The sequence below is a fragment of the Cajanus cajan genome, chromosome 7 (assembly GCF_000230855.2).
Source record: "Cajanus cajan strain Asha chromosome 7, NIPB_CcT2T_4, whole genome shotgun sequence".
Classification (NCBI taxonomy): domain Eukaryota; kingdom Viridiplantae; phylum Streptophyta; class Magnoliopsida; order Fabales; family Fabaceae; genus Cajanus; species Cajanus cajan.
The window spans coordinates 12775364-12792172 of NC_138523.1; the positions used below are offsets into that span (position 1 = coordinate 12775364).

A 16809-nucleotide genomic window follows, 5' to 3' on the forward strand; every position below is an offset into this window, starting at 1 on the left:
CAAGGGTAAAATAGGAAATTAAAGATAAGGGCAAAAATAGGAATAAAAATAAATGCTATAAAAACTTAGGAGCTAAGGCCCAAAAGTAGGCTTACTCCTCCTATGGTTTTTCAACACTAACCCATTCCTCTTGCTTCCTTCAATATATCACCTCTTGGTCTTCTTGGCCTTAGTGTTATTTCATCAAAGAGGGTCCAATAAGGTCCAAAAATTCAGTCCAAGTCCAACTCCAATGTGCAAGGGTAATTAGGTCAATATCCACAAGTTTAGCAACAAGTCCTTTTTGTTTTTCTTTCTTTTCTTTTAGTCTTTTTTGGTCACGTTTTTTTTTAATTTTTTCTGTCCAGATTTTTCTTCTATTTTCTTTTTAAATGTTGCTTGGTTTTTACACTTGTGGGTGATTAAAAATTCAGCACATATAAGGAGTCAAAAATAGAGAGACAAGTGGCAACACATGAGTGGGTATAGAAGCATTTTGTGAGTGGAGTGTGTCTTGTACTATTTTCTTTTTGGAGCAGATTTTTTTCAAAGATTCCAGCACTCACACACAAAACTTATCACTCACACATGTGCATAAAAGGACAAAAGAATAATCAAGTAATGATGTGCATGGAAAGGTGGCCAATCATGTATGTGTAGGAAGGAAATAACACATAGATTTCAACACAAATTTGGAGCATGCCAAGGACTAGTTAACATGCATGAATGACCTCTAAATGGTGCAGCAAAATTTTGTCCACCTCATGGAAAAACACATACATTTCATATGTTCATGGTTTCATACATCAAATGGGTGCATCATACATCAAGATATTTGTCTTTTTGAGATGGGTGAGAGAAACACAACTTTTGAAAAAACTTGAAAGGTAAAAATATCAAAAAGAGATGTAATACATGTTCTTGATGTTCTTGAAATATTTTTCCAGCAACAAGAGTAAAAACAAAAATGGCACACAAGAACCTAAAACTCAAGAAAAACCCTAAAGCACAAAAGGAGGCTTATGAACAATGAATGCCATAGAATAATATGATGAGACCTTATGGCAAAACTTTCATGGATGACAAGGAGACACAAAGATGACGCAAATCAAGACTCAAGAAATAAAGACTCAAAGAAAATGGAAAGGAAGCTAGTTACCCTTGAAGATAACCTAAGCTCTTGATACCAAATGATGGACTCCTTCCACCAAGGGGATGAACAAACGTCAATGGTGAAGAGAAGCTCCATGCCAAGGCCAAGATAGTGACCTTAGGGGGTGGATGTCCTTCAAGGGTGAGGCAAAAAGGAATGTGGGCGTAGATGGTGATGGCTTGGGCGAATATGAGAAATGAAGGGAGGATGGTGTTTTGGGTGTTCTAGTTGGCTCTCTTCACTAAGTGGAGGTGAAGGCCATTCAAGGTATCCCTAAACTCACTCTAAGGAGGAGATAAGAGAGGTAGGCTGAATAGACCTAGTGACTAAGGAGAGGATTTGAGGCAAAAATGCTCACTCAAATTCATATATTCCAAAGTATTTACATGATGCATAGCCTATGGTATTTATAGGAGTGGGAGGCATCTAGGGTTGCATTTGGAGAGTGCATGGACGAAATTCACAAGCCAAATGCACACCAAATGAAATGCAAATGAACCCTAGATGCAACTTGGTGGCCAAGGATGGAATCTTTGGGATTAGTTAGGCTACATCTAGGTGCATGATAAGACCATGCAACCTTTGCCCTCCACTTGAGCCTAAGCCTTTCTAACACCAAAAATAGGTCCAAGTGCCACAAAAAATATGTCTAGGTTTTGTTCCCACCCTAATCAAGTACCTTAGCCCAAAAATAAAAACCTATGATCTAAAGCACCCCATAATACAAGGATAAAATGGGAAATACAAAAGAAAATAAATCCTATGACTAAGATACCCCAAAATACAAGGGTAAAATGGGAAATACAAGTAAAATAAATTCTAAGACTAAAATACCCCAAGATACAAGGGTAAAATAGGAAATCAAATATAAGGGTAAAATAGGAATAAAATAAATGCTATGCTAATAAAAACTTAAGAGCTAAGGTCCAAAAGTGGCCTCACTCCTCCTATGGTTTTTCAACACTAACCCATTCCTTTTGCTTCCTTCAATACATCACCTCTTGGACTTCTTGGCTTTAGTGTTATTCCATCATGACATCTCAGAATCATGACAAAAATCAATTTTTATTCTTGCGTTGCCTAACGATTCAAAAATATCATGACACCATACATATCCCTTCAACAACGATCAAAGAAAATGATACCTAGAGAGTTCTACTCATCCAAATGATCTTAAACCTATCTCAAAAGAAAGCTAAGAGAATAAGCTACAACTCTTATGAAGACATAAGATTTTAAAAGATCATCTTCTTAGCTAAAAATTTTAAAAACCGCAGCAGATATATTCGGCGTTTACAGCTAGACCTTTGATCACCAAAGTAGCTATAACGGGAGTTATATACCTCCCTTTTACCTGATTCTAGTTCCGTTGGAAAGATAACGTCCAAGGCTACAACTTTTATGAAGACCACAAAATCTAAATCTGTCAATAAGGTACTCATACTGGCACAACAAAACTGCAGAAAAAATATCCTCTACACCAAACAGCAATAGTGTATCAATATATCTAAGGCCACAAAAATACCTCAACTCTTCCAAACTCACTCCTTTGCACCTCAAACTCATATTCAAGCTTCCCACTACAATCCTAAACTAAAACAACTCACATATTCCACACAAAAGACTTATATCAGATGTAAAATCCTCATGCAACCTAACCCCTAACTAGGTTAATAAGCAAGCATCAAAACTTAAGGAAATCACCAAAACTTTGACCTTTCATCAAGAATGCTCAAAGCTTTAATGCTCAACACATAACCTCTTGGATTCAATCACTACAACTATGGCTTTCAGAAATTCCACCAATCGTAACCTCCTAATACACTCGATAAATCAATGTCTCACCTACATTCAAGGTTCTAATCACTACTACAAAATTACCATTTTACATCTTTACATTTACATCGGTTCCTCTATAAACGATGTAAATAAGAAACACGGTGGCAGTTTTGTAAATAAATTGAAGATATAAACCATTCTACATCGGGTCTATATCTGACCGATGTAAAAATAGAATATCTACATCGGGTTTTGCATTTAACCGATGTAAAACCAAAGCCAAATTTTTGCGGCCCTTCACCCTCTCTCGCGGGCTCTCCATAGAACACATATGCTCGCTGGAGGCACCCCACTCGGGGCCGTCTCACCCAACCAAACCCCTCACACCACATGCCGCCAAACAACCCTTCCCTCCGCCGCTGCCCCGCGGCGCCACCACCGTACGAACCTCGATTTAGTGGAACACGAACAACAGGAGGTGCTTGGTTGCGAATGGCGTCCACCGCAACACGTCGTCGACGGCCCCATGATGAGCCTAATTAGCAAGCGCCTTCGCGCCCTCCGCAAGAAGCTGAACCGCATCAACGCCATGGAGGACTCCGTTTCCCAAGGGAAGCCGCTCAACAAGGAGCAGGAGGAGGTCCTCCACTCTAAGCCCTCCGTCCTGCCCTCATCGACGAGCTCGAGAAGCTCCGCCAGCCTCTCGCCTCCACCCTCGCTGAGGAGCTCGAAGCCTCCACCGCGCACACCCGCCGCGGCACCGAAACCCTAGCCGAGAACTCCAGCTCCAGCGCCCGGTCGATTCCAGCTTCTCGCACAAGAACGCACTCCAGTGCTGCGTGGAACACGCCAAGCTGTGGCTCGCCAAGTCTGAGCAGTCCATTGGACCTGATGCTGATGTCACTTTTAGGCTTCTGTTGGGTTATTTGATGTATTATTCTGATGTTTTTGTGGTTGTGTAGTGGCTCGTTTTGACTTTTCATGGCATGACCTTGAGTATCACCAGTAGACTTTAGAGAATTTGAAGATTGCTGTCAAGAGTTCTAAGAAATTATTTGCTGTGAGTTTTCTTCCTTCTATGTTGCTTCTCGTGTTATATTTTGTTATCTTGGCACCAGAGAGTATAGGGTTATGAGGAAAATGACAAAAGGTAGCTGAAAGAGGGGGCATGCCAGCTTAAAATTTTGTTTTTTGCATTTTGGAAGTTGGTTGCTTTTGTTTTTAAGTAATAGAAATTGAAAGCACTGTCTTTGTATGTTTACTGTCTACTTTGGCTAGGTGTTATAGGTTTTATGTTGAGGATAGTTTGTTATTTGATTTTGACAGGTTATGCTGGACACGGTGGGTGCAGAGATGCAGGTTGTTAACAAAAGCGAGAAAGCAATCTCACTTGAGGCAAATGCTCAAGTTGTTCTAACTCCTGATCAGGGACAAGAAGCCTCTTTAGAAATATTGCCCATCAATTTTGATGGATTGGCAAAGGTTCGGTGGTATTTTTGGCCTTGGCATCGTATGATGTGACTTTCTTGCATGTACATTGTTTCCATGGAATATTAACTCAATTATTTCTCCTGATTAACTATTTACACTTCTACTGCCTATGCAGTGCATGCTTGGAGTTAATTTGTCTTTCTCTTCTAAATTTCCTGGCTTGAATTAGCTATAAATTTTATCAATATGTACAATTTAAATCCTGCTTAGGTCTTAGTATCAATTACTCTGATGTTTATTTGATTCCTACATGAAAATTTTCTCCTTGTGACATGAAATATCTTTGGATGTCTTTTATTTGAATTGTAATTTGTTGTTTGCAAAATTTGTAAAATTCTTATAAGACATTGGCTCATTTCTACGTTTCAAACCAATATTTGACGTTAGTTTTTAACCTTAATGTTTATCTTTTTCTTATTGCTTATAGGCAGTGAAGAAGGGGGACATTATTTTTATTGGACAATACCTGTTCACAGGAAGTGAAACTACTTCTGTATGGCTAGAGGTAATATTAATTATTGAACCAGAATGCAAAATTTATTCCAATACATCTCTTTTTATTATAATTTCAATATTCTTCACTATCTTTTCAAATGATTTATATTGGTCCTTTCGTTTGGGTTGAGTTTGTATTCATTTATTTATTTTTAATGTGCTCAACCATTTGTTTTAGTCCATAATTTGAATACTTGTAATGGAAATTAAAATTTGCTGAATCGATATGCTCTAAATCTAAGTGTGGCCCAAGGCATAAAATGGAATATGCAACCTTCTGCCTGCATGATTAGTTATGAATGGTGCTGTCTAGCATGTTAAATTTTTCTGGCAACTAAGTCAAATTTTACTGGTCTCAAAAGCTGATTTGTGCAGAATATGATATTTCATTTTCATTTTGGGTTCCAGATTCAATCAGGATGTCATTATCTTTTATGGTAACCATTTGCTTATTTTTCTCGGTGCAAATTGAAATTTAAGATTGTTGTTCTAATATAGCCATTAATAGTTATATATTCTTGATCTTGATAGGTTGAAACTACCAAATACTTCAGCGTAATTATTAGTTTTGGCAATAATTCTTCCACAAAATGCCTTTAATGAAAAAACTTCCTGCTGGTAATATTAAAATAACATAATTATAGATCTTTTTGTTTAAACTTAATGAACCTTGTATCAGAAGGTTGCAGTTGCTGCTATGGATTGCCAAAGTCTCGACGTTGCCAAGGTTTTGATCTAAATTGGTTTTTTTTTTTCTATTACTTTTTTCGTGTATTTGTAAATTGTATTGAATATAATAAAACAAAATGTAAACTCTTAGCCTCCTTTTGGTGAAATATAGTTGTTGGTATGAAAGTCGCTTGAATTGTAATGATGTAACTCAATCAGGAATCTTATGCTAAAACATCAGTGGAAACACAATTCAAGAAGATGAATTAATGAAACATATTTCTTACAATTGGTTCTTGGAAATGAACTTTTACATCAAGATTTTAAATCAACACTGACTGGATTACTTTTGGCGATTTAATTGATGACATTTCTTGAGTTATCTTCCTAGCAATTTTTCTTTGTTCAGGTGTATTCAAATCTGAATGGCAACAGGTCTCGTGTGGTGAACACTGGGTGGGCAATGCTGGCTCTCATTGATGCTGGACAGGTATAAAACAAAGTTTACCACTTTTGTTATGCAGCCATTATATTGATTAGTTTATTATTGCAAAAAAATAAAAACCCATTTTCATTTATCGTAGGATAGTTAATCATTTTCACAATTTTAATTAAAGGGCCCTTTTGCTTTTTAGTCGAGTAGCTTGGAGATAGATACAAGGGTAATCCTGTGTGCAAAGGTAAGGTTTCCTTGTGACTTGGAGGTCACAGGTTTAAATCTTGGAAATAGCTTCTCTGCTGGCGAGGCTAATGTTGCGTATATCTATCACCAGACTACATCTTCCTAGACCACATTAGGTGGAAGCCTTGTACCTAGCCGCCCTTTTTGCTTAGAGATTGACATATCCGTGGCTGAAAAAATTAATAATTTCATATTAATATACTTAATTAATTGTCTAATATTGTCATAGAATTTTAATTTTCTATTTAATTTTTCAAATTTCATTTCCTTTCTGAGATGTGTGAGAATAAATAATAAGTAATAACTTAGTTGGAGTTAAAGAATAATGTTTGTATTATAATGCTTCTCTGTTCTTTTCAACCTTTTTATTTCCCTTTACGTTCATAAATTTTGCTACTTGTTTGGTAACATATATAGTTTTTGTTCTCCGAATATTTAGTTGCACATTATAATGTTCAATTTATTTTAGCTTTCATGCAACCTATTTTTCTTCTTCTTTTAATGATAGCTTACATTTTTATTCCTGTCTTTTTTCCCTTACATTTTAAGTGATAGAACTATATGATAATTTTCCAAAAATACTTAACAGTTATTAGACCCTTACTTTCTCACTTTATAGCCCTCCCTATTACAAGGAGCTAAATCCTGCAGTAAAATAAATCTTGTGTGGTTTAAATTATGATTATTGTAACATGCTGTGCTTTGCTCCTTTGCTTTCATCCAGATGAAGAATGGATAGGAGTTCCTCCTAACTGACACTGTTGGTTTTATTCAGAATTTACCTACTACACTAGTAAGAAAGATAACTCTCTAACAATCAATTTTTCCCCTGATGTCTGACAAAAATTATGCTGTTGAAGTTTTCTATTTTTTTTAAAACATGGTTTACTATCAACTTAACATGTTGAATAAGTTGAGTCCAAGAGCCCAAATTATGAAGTAATCACTGAAAACCACCTTCTGATTTTTGTAGGTTGCTGCCTTCAGAGCTACACTGGAGGAGATAGCAGAGTCATCACTCTTGGTGCATGTTGTTGACATCAGGTTATATACATACAAGTGAAACTGCTGTGAGGAACTTTATTTTTAGAGAAAAGAAAGTTAGTGAAATTAGTGGTGTTGACTTTAGATTTCGTTAATTATTTTTTTGAATTGCAATCACCCCCTAGCTGAGCAGCAGATAAATGTTGTGGACAAAGTCTTGTCAGAACTAGATGTATCATCAATTCCAAGATTGATGGTTTGGAACAGGTATTGATGAACATTTTTGTTGCTTTTCTTGTTCTGAAATAGTCTATTGAGTTGCTTTATGTATACTATAAATTTATATCCTATTAGCAAAGAAATGTAATGAGCATACATTTGTATTTAATTACAGGTAATAAAAAATAATCCAAAAATAAGCATGATTTTTTTTTTAAAAAAAAAATACAATTTACATCGGTTCTTTGGAGAACCGATGTAGATTTAAGCATAAATCTACATCGGTTTTTCAGAACCGATGTAAAATTGTATACATTTTTTACGTCGCTCTATTCTACATCGGTTTTAGAACCGATGTAAATGACTTTAGAGAACCGATGTAAAATATGCATCTTGTAGTAGTGAATAGTTCTAGTTGGTTAGCACAAGGCTTCGTCCACTACTACTGGCACATATGCTCGCAACACGAGCGATACCACTCAACCACTACTTCTTACGTAAGCAAGAAGTATTAAAACAAATAAGCAATCATGAATAGCATCAACTAAGCTATATCATGTCTTTTAGCCAAACTATGAGAAAACAATATAAGTGCAAGCACAACACTAACAATGCAAGGGAAACATCATCTTCATTATCATTATCTTCATCATAAAGCAAAACATTAATTGTTAGAGTACACACAATTAAATAAATAACAAACATAGTTGTTCATCATTAGCACATCAATCAGTTCCACAATTCATTTCATCATTCATCTACCAAACAAGCATAGTAGACTCATAACTCACGGCCGATTGGATCGACCTGCTCTGATACCACTAAATGTGACACCCTTACAACCCCAACACATAAAGCATACTAATGTAATTAAATTAAGGAAATAAAATTTTGAACACTGATAAAAGGGTTCACATTAAAAACCTTCACAAATATTCTTCAATATCCAAAATAATTGAAAATGGACATTGGAAAATAAAATGTAAGAGTTTACAAATTATTTTTAAAGTAATAAGTACAACTCCAAATCCATATAAAAATTCATGTCCTAGAAATCCTCTACCCCGATGTCACAATATCAGAGCATACCCACAATTCAACCGTTGGCATTCTAGATGCCACTCATAGCCGGATCTTCCTCACCTAAAACATCCACAATTGCACGGTGAAAAAAGAAAACATCTATATGTAAAGCACACAAGGAAAAACACAACATAATCTAAAACAGAGATCTCTTGGTCTCCTCCTCTAAGTGCTCCTCGATCTTCAAAGAGTGTAGAAGGGAAAGAAGAGAATGTAGAAGAAATTAATCAGAACTAAAAGAAGTCAGAACTGAAAAAATATGATTTTAAGAGTGCTAGAGCACTCAATTTATAGGCATCAGGATTCGCGAAACAGCCCGTTTCAAATCCAGGACGGCCCGTTCTGAAATCTCACGTCATGTGTAAAATTCACATCCAGAACGGCCCATTCTCGGGTTTGCATTAAAACTCTCAACGGTCATATTTTGGAACGGCCCGTTCTGAAACTAAAACGACCCGTTCTCAATAAGGTTCAAAGGCCATTTCTGAAACCCGGAAAGGCCCGTTCCAGTTGGGAACGACCCATTCTCAACTAAGAATCATAGGCAAATTTAATAGTTTGGAACAGCCCATTCCATTTTGGGAAAGGCCCGTTCCGAGCCACTAAATCACCTTCGTTTTAGTAACTTGGAATGGCCTGTTCCAATTTTGGAACGGCCCGTTCTGGGCTACTAAAACACCCCTGTAAATTACTAAATTACCTTCATTGGGCTTTTGGACCCTCGTACATTCTATGATAATTGGGTTGTTACATCAAATGTAGCAAAAATATAGGTAAGGTGATGAATGCTTAATCTAATATGGATTTTAGATACTGATGATCTCTAATGAATTTGAATTGTTCTTCAGCTAAAGCCTTAGTAAATGTATCAACTCATTGGTGATCAATATCAATAAATTTTATGTCAAAAACTCTTTTTTTGTATATAATCACGAATGAAATGATATCTTATCTCTATGTGTTTTGCTTTAGGATTTTGTATGAGATTTTTAGAAAGATTAATCACTCTAGTGTTATCACAATACATAGGTACATTATGTTCAAGCCTTGAATAATCTTCTAATTGATACTTCACCCATAGTAAATATGAGCAACAACTAGGTCCAAAGATGTATTCTACTTCTATAGTGGAGAGAGCTATTGAATTTTTTCTTATATCTTACCCATGAAATAAACCACGTACCAAAAATGTGACATCCTCCACTTGTACTTTTTCTCTCAATCATGTCACCAAAATAGTCTGCATCATAGAATACAACTAATTGAAATAATTATTTTTCTCATAGAACAAACTTAGGTTAGTAGTACCTTAAAGATATATGAATATTCATTTTATAGCTTTGAATATTAAATAAGCACTATACATGATGTTAGGTCTACTAGCCATCAGGTAAAGGAGTGGACCAATCATACCTTTATAGATTGTCTAATATATTGGTTTACCTGATTCATCTTTTGTTAGACCCACAGACGGATTCATAGCGATAGGCATTGGTTTGTACTCATTCCACTACAAGAAAAACTGTTATTATCTACGGAATATTATCTACGGAAATTTTTCCGTAGATAAAATTTAATTATCTACGGAATATTATCTACGGAATTTTTTCCGTAGATAAAATTTAGTTATCTACGGAATATTATCTACGGAATTTTTTCCGTAGATAATGTCCAGTTATCTACGGAAATTTCCGTAGATAAGTTATCTACGGAAATTTCCGTAGATAAGTTATCTATGGAAATTTCCGTAGATAAGTTATCTACGGAAATTTCCGTAGATAACTTAGCTACGGAAATTTCCGTAGATAAATTCCGTAGGTAAAACATATTTTTATTATCTTTTCATTTTTATTTATTATAAAATAATTAGAATATTTAATTTAACATCATTAAAAAAATAATCATTATAAAATTTATTCTTTTTTAATTTAATTATTTATTATAATACTTTTTAGTTACCGTATTTACCAAAATATTATTTTTAATTAAAATATATTTTAGAATTTTAGTTAATTCATTATCATTCACTCACTTGATTAAAAAGTGATAAAATATAATTAATTTTTAATTAATTTAATAAAATAGAAACTTTAAAATATATATCTAAAATCTGTAATAATTTCTTAAATACAAATATTTAATTAATTAATTTTAATATATATTAAATTTAATATTAGAAATTTTATAAATATTTTAGTTATAATTTTTATTATCTTTTGATTTAATATTAGATTTCTTTTGATTATGAAAGATATTTACCTGGATTTGAATTATGATTGTTATAATCTTTTGATTTAATATTGGATTTTATTTATTATAAAACATAATAAATAAAATCTAAAATCTAGAGCAATTTCTTTGATACTAATAACCATTATAAGATTTAATTAATTTAATTTCATTATTTATTATAATACTTTTTGGATAATATTTTGATTTTTAGTAACCAAGAACGGGTCAATCTCAAACTAGAATGGGTCATTCTAGACTACAAAAATGGCTTATAAAGATTAGATTGGAATGGGTCGTTCCAACACATGATTATATGAGTAAAATGCGAAGCCAGAACGGGCCGTTTAGATTTGGGAATAGGCCATTCCAAATATGGGCGTTGCAGGTAAAATGTGATTTTAAAACGGGCCGTTCTAGTTTTGGAACAGGCCGTTCTGAACGTTTTCTATTTTGCCTTTTGATTATTCTGTTGGGCTTCTTGTTGGATGTGATGTGTAGATATGTGGTTGATTTTGAGAATGATCATGTTTTGATATGTATTAAAGTGCTCTATGGGTTTCTACGGAAAACCTGTTTATGAGAAAGAGATAAAATAAGAATGTTTTGATCATGTTTACGGGAAACCTGTTTAATGATAACGAGGAAAAATATATTTTTATCACGTAAATTAAAAAATACTCGTAATAATATATTTGAAAATAAATTTGTTAATTTTTTTAAAAAGTTAAATTTATTAATATCATTAATATATAATAGACTTTTATTAAGATAGACTAAATTTTTAAAAAGGTTAGACCTATAGAAAATTCATAATAAATAATAAATCAGATATATATATTCCAAGTATGAATTAACTTATTTTCATCCCTAACATGATATAGAGAGAGAGTCATATAATTTTTTTACTGGAAGAAAAATTATTTCCACGTATTAGCCCTAAACAATCAAAATTATTACAGTACTAGAAGGGTAATGTACAATGTAAAATAAATAAATAAATAAATAAGGGGAAGAAATGGAGTGTAAAAACTAAAAACCCTACTCATTCATTCCGCTCCGCAATCGCGAACCCTAACCCCTTCTCCCTCCAAACAAACACCAACCCCCTCCTCCTCTCCCTCTCTTCAAATCCCCAAACCTCCTCCTCCAACCCCCGCTTCCCCAACTCCCTCCTCCACTCCTACACCGTCGTTGCTGCCTCTCCCTCTGACTCCCTTGCCTTCCTCTGCCACATCACCCAAACCCATTCCTCTTATCCTGATGGTTCTTGTAGAAGAGCAATAAACCTACCGTCCTGGTGGTTCTTGCTCTTCCTCCCAACAACCACTCTCTGCACCCTCCACACCCAGATGCACTGAGGGAGAGCCGTCGCCGCCCACCACCACCCTTTGCCCAAGGAGACGCGCTTTCACGGCGTCAAGAAGCGCCCCTGGGGCCGCTTCGCAGTCGAGATTCGAGATCCCTGGAAGAAGTCGCTCGTCTGGCTCGACACCTTCGATTCCACCGAGGATGCTGCCCCGTCCTACGACAACACCGCCCCATCCTTTCGCGGGCCTGAGTCCGACCAGATTCCCCTCTACCAGGCCCACGGCTTCTCCAAGTTCGAGCCCGTGGTCCAGGTGAACCGGCCCACCACCAGCGGCATGAGCAGCACCGTGGAGTCCTTCAGCGGGCCTAGGGTTCCATTTTTCTTATTAGCTTCTGCAAAGTCTTATTTTTAATGTATGCATAAACTAGTTTTAGCTTATAGAGCTTCTTCAACTTGTAAGCTGATTAATTTGCCTTCATTCACAGGCATTTGAGAGTAGAGCTGCTTGAAGGGGTGGTGGCATATCATACTGGGCAGTTGGAGAAATCAAGAAAAGCATTGGGCTTTGCAAGAGCAAAATTTGTCCAGGTGTGATTAAAGTATTATAGCATATTTTGAAAAATTAATTGGGTAGAAGAAAGAAAGTCAAAATTTTATGCTTCTGTTCTATTTTTTGGTCTCCATGTTTCATTGCTATGGTTATTGGTCGCTGTGACATATAACATAGTCTTACAAGATGCACTTCAATGAGATAAAGATCAACTCAAGCTCAAGCTCCTATAACATTCAGAATTCAGCATTACTAATTTTAAATTTTAAAGACACCACTACCGGTAGATATTGAAAATCCCTCTGGCTTCAGGTTTTTTGAAATAGACTGTGTTTTTTTTTTGTATGCCCCCTACACCCTTTTTATCTTTCAAAGAAGGAAGAGAAAGAACTTAACTGTCCAGCCAAATAGACATTTTGTACTTTTCTCCTCTTGTAATCAATGTCTTGTTTTTGTTGCAGCTGCAAGTGCCAGATGAAGCCCTATCACTTGTTATGAGCATGGGGTTCTTTGAACTTGATGCAAAAAGAGCATTGCGAATGAACAATCAAGATGTTGGGAGTGCCATTGATTTTTTTGTTGAGGAAAAGGTGAAGAAATTACAAAAAAAGGAGGAGGATATTCAGCGAAGAAATGAAATTAAGTGAGTGATACTTAATTAATGTTTATTAACATTATTTATTTTAGTTACTCTTTCTAAATAGCTTGCTTCCAGGGAACAAAAGCGTTATGGGATGACACCTTTAAAAAAAGCTGTAGATCTAGAGAGATTGAAGGAATTGGTCTCTATTGCGTAAGTGTTATTTTTGTGTTGTATTGTCTAGTATTGATATTTGGTGCAGTAAAGAGGCTACTTCTTTGTACTTAATGCAAGTACCTATGCTATAGCACTTATAATTAATTTATTTTGTTCATGCGTGGCTTCTATCCTCAAGCGTTGCATGCATACATGCAATTCTAACATGAAGAATTCATTATAACCCAAGTGGTTGTGACATTGCTGGGTTGTAACCTTTAATTCTAGATAAAATATGTAATAAAGGCTTGGTGGGTTGAGTTTCATGAAAATTAATTGAATCAACCTTGTGTTACACTAAATATAAGTAAACCCTACACACAACTTTACGCTTCTTTATGAGCCAAAATGTATAGGACCCTGCAATCACATAATGAAATTGAAATGCCAACCACTTGAACTATTTATGTTTCAGCACCCAAGGGTTACTATCCAACTTTAAACAGAACTGAAAATCATTATTTAAATCCACCAAATCAATTTGGATTTGGGAATTCCCTGGAGAAACATTTTTTGAACTTCGTTGGTGGTGAATTTTTGTCTTCCTGCAACATCTCGTAGAGAAGTTATTTAGGAAATAAAACATATGTTGTTGTTTACTTCTGTCCTGATTTAAATTAAGCTATACATATATTTTTTAAAATATTTAAAAAAATCCATTCTCTAATAAATACATGCTAAACTTTATGTGATAACATGAACAAAGAATGAAGTGGTCCTTTTCTCTATACCCGTCTCTGTTTGGGAAATTTTTATAATAAAAGTAGAGTTCCTCGAATTTCATAACTCCTAACCCATAAGAATACCCAAAATTTCTCTACATTTCTTTGTTTTTGACTCCTAGCTTCTGTGCCATGGTGCCAGTTGTAAGACTCATAACAAATAGTTTTGGAGACTTTCTAATGTGGAACTTACTGTGAAATTATTTACCATGAATGAAGAATAACTACTTGAAATGGTAATTGTGCATAATATATTGGCTTACATTCTACACCAAAATAAAAAAAAAAAAATTGGCTTACATAATCATTCCAAGTGGTTGTGTTTGTTCTTGGTTTTCAATATTGTTTCGTAGTTTCTTCCAATGGATCAGTGTATCTGCAAGAGAATAGTACTATTTGCTTTTGACTAGTTCATTTACGCAGATGGAAGCATATGCTTGGACATTTTACAAAATCAATGGAGCCCAATTTATGATGTAGCTGCAATACTTACCTCAATTCAGGTCCTAGTTATCCTCTATCTTTTGACATTGCTTTAAGACTATTAATGTTGGCATTGAATTTATGCTTCTGTGAAGTTATGAAAGAGCTCATATGGCCTTATTTTTTATAACTTCATTGTTTTGTAATGTCAGATTTTTTCCTTCTTAAATAGAAAACCATAAGAATTTATTGTATTCATTTTTAATTCCATCACTCAACAAATTAGTAAGCATTTTGATAGAATGCATTTTTTTTGCATTGTTCTGAATATTTTCTGTTCACATGAAACTGGATTTCCTATTGCAGTCGTTGCTTTGCGACCCAAATCCTAACTCTCCAGCAAATTCAGAAGCAGCTCGGATGTTTAGTGAAAACAAATGTGAATACAACAGAAGAGTAAGAGAGATTAACAAAATATTTGTTAATAAATCCTTATATTATAAATCACTTTTTTCTTAATTGTGAAAACATTTTTATTATATTCTCTTGCTCTTTTTGTATCTGACCTTGGCTTTGATTGTCATTTTTATTTCATCAACCTAGTCTAATGTGCTAATGAGTTATATTGTGTGTGGGTTTCGTATTGGCAGCATCAACAAATGACCAGGAAGTTTTTAGTTTCTGTTATGATGATAGATTTTGTCATGGTTTTGAAGAAGTGTTGGAACGGTACAGGGAATTGGTCCCTCAATTAAAGCTTGCATGTATTGAAACATTAGCCAAACTTCATTTCCATTTTATTTTCCCTGTAATTCGTATCAGCTCTCTGCTTATGCTTTTTTCCCTGAGAAGTGATTTTATTAATATTTCTAACCAGGTAAAACTATTTATAAAGATTGGTGTGGAAAGGTAAGTTACCTACAGAAATTTCCGTAGGTAAGTTATCTACGGAAATTTCCGTAGGTAACTTATCTACGGAAATTTTCGTAGGTAAGTTACCTACGGAAATTTCCGTAGATAAGTTACCTACGGAAATTTCCTTAGGTAACTTATCTACGGAAATTTTCGTAGATAAGTTACCTACGGAAATTTCCGTAGATAAACGCATCCGTAGATAAATTCCGTAGCTAAACGCATTCGTAGATAAATTCTATATCCGTAGATAAAATTCGTAGATAATGTTATCTACGGAAAATTTTCCGTAGATAACGTTATCTACGACCTTATTATCTACGGATTTTTTTCCATAGATAATTATCAGTTATCTACGGATTTTCATCATTATCTACGGATTTTTTCCGTAGATAATGTTGATTTTTCTTGTAGTGTTCATCTTAAACTTCAATAGAAGTTATTTTGAATATTTCTATTGATGAATAAAGATGTTTTCATCTTTTTGTTTAATTTGCAAGTTCTAAAAAGAACTTAAGTTCATCCATCATGCTCATTTCAAATTCCTTCTACACAAGCTTAGAAAAATTCTCACACAAAATTTCATTAGTAACACCAAATATAATATCATCAACATAAAGTTGAACTACTATAAAATTTAAGCCTGACTCTTTCCTAAACAAAGTTGTGTCAACTTTGTCTCTCACAAAACCATTGTTAAGTATAAAGTTACTTAATCTTTCATACCAAGCTTTAGAAGCTTGCTTTAGACCATAAAGAGCCTTTTTCAAATTGAAAACATTTTCCTTAAAGTATAGGTTTTCAAAATCAAGAGGTTGTCTTGCATAGACTTCCTCTTCTAGGATACCATTTAGAAAAACACTCTTTACATCCATTTGAAAAAGTTTGACGCCTTTATGAGCTGTAAAAGCTAATATAATTCTAATAGATTTAAGTCTAGCCATAGGTGTAAATGTTATACCTTTTTATTGATTGTAGCCTTATGCTACTAATCTAACTTTATTCCTTATCATTTTACCTTGTTCATCTAGCTGATTTTTGAACACCCATCTGGATCCTATCATTCTTTGATGTTCAAGTCTTGGAACAAATGTCCAAACATCATTTTTGTCAAAGTAATTGAGTTCTTTTTCCATAGTCAGGATCTAGTCATTATCATTGAGGGCTTCATCTATAGTCCTTGGCTCAATGTTTGAAACTAGAGCATATGAAGCATTATCTTTGAGGGCATGCATACCTTGTTTTTACCCCTTCCAACCTATGCCCAAGGTTTTGATCCCATGGATGATAGTTGAAAAACTTTCAATGTCTATGAGATTTATTTGTTTTGT

The 16809-nt window shown here is 34.6% G+C and overlaps 1 protein-coding gene across 19 annotated transcripts; it reads left to right on the forward strand.

Moving 5' to 3' along the window:
• Positions 1–3171: 3171 nt before the first annotated feature.
• LOC109792757 (pyruvate kinase 1, cytosolic) lies at positions 3172–15370 on the forward strand. 19 transcript variants are annotated; one of them, XM_083061095.1, is made up of 10 exons: positions 4914–5624; positions 6002–6056; positions 6973–7041; positions 7222–7292; positions 7418–7499; positions 12561–12663; positions 13087–13268; positions 13341–13418; positions 14554–14646; positions 14933–15370. In XM_083061095.1, exons 4-9 carry the CDS (start codon positions 7277–7279, stop codon positions 14621–14623), a joined length of 531 nt encoding a protein of 176 aa, XP_082917221.1. In that variant the 5' UTR covers positions 4914–5624; positions 6002–6056; positions 6973–7041; positions 7222–7276; the 3' UTR covers positions 14624–14646; positions 14933–15370. The 19 variants fall into 19 exon arrangements, 12 of the variants coding, with proteins under 12 accessions (XP_082917224.1, XP_082917226.1, XP_082917227.1 ...); XR_014428231.1 differs by lacking the exon at positions 4914–5624 and having other exon boundaries at positions 5631–6056; positions 14933–15022; positions 15217–15370; XR_014428232.1 differs by lacking the exon at positions 4914–5624 and having other exon boundaries at positions 5631–6056; positions 14567–14646; positions 14933–15022; positions 15217–15370.
• Positions 15371–16809: the final 1439 nt, after the last annotated feature.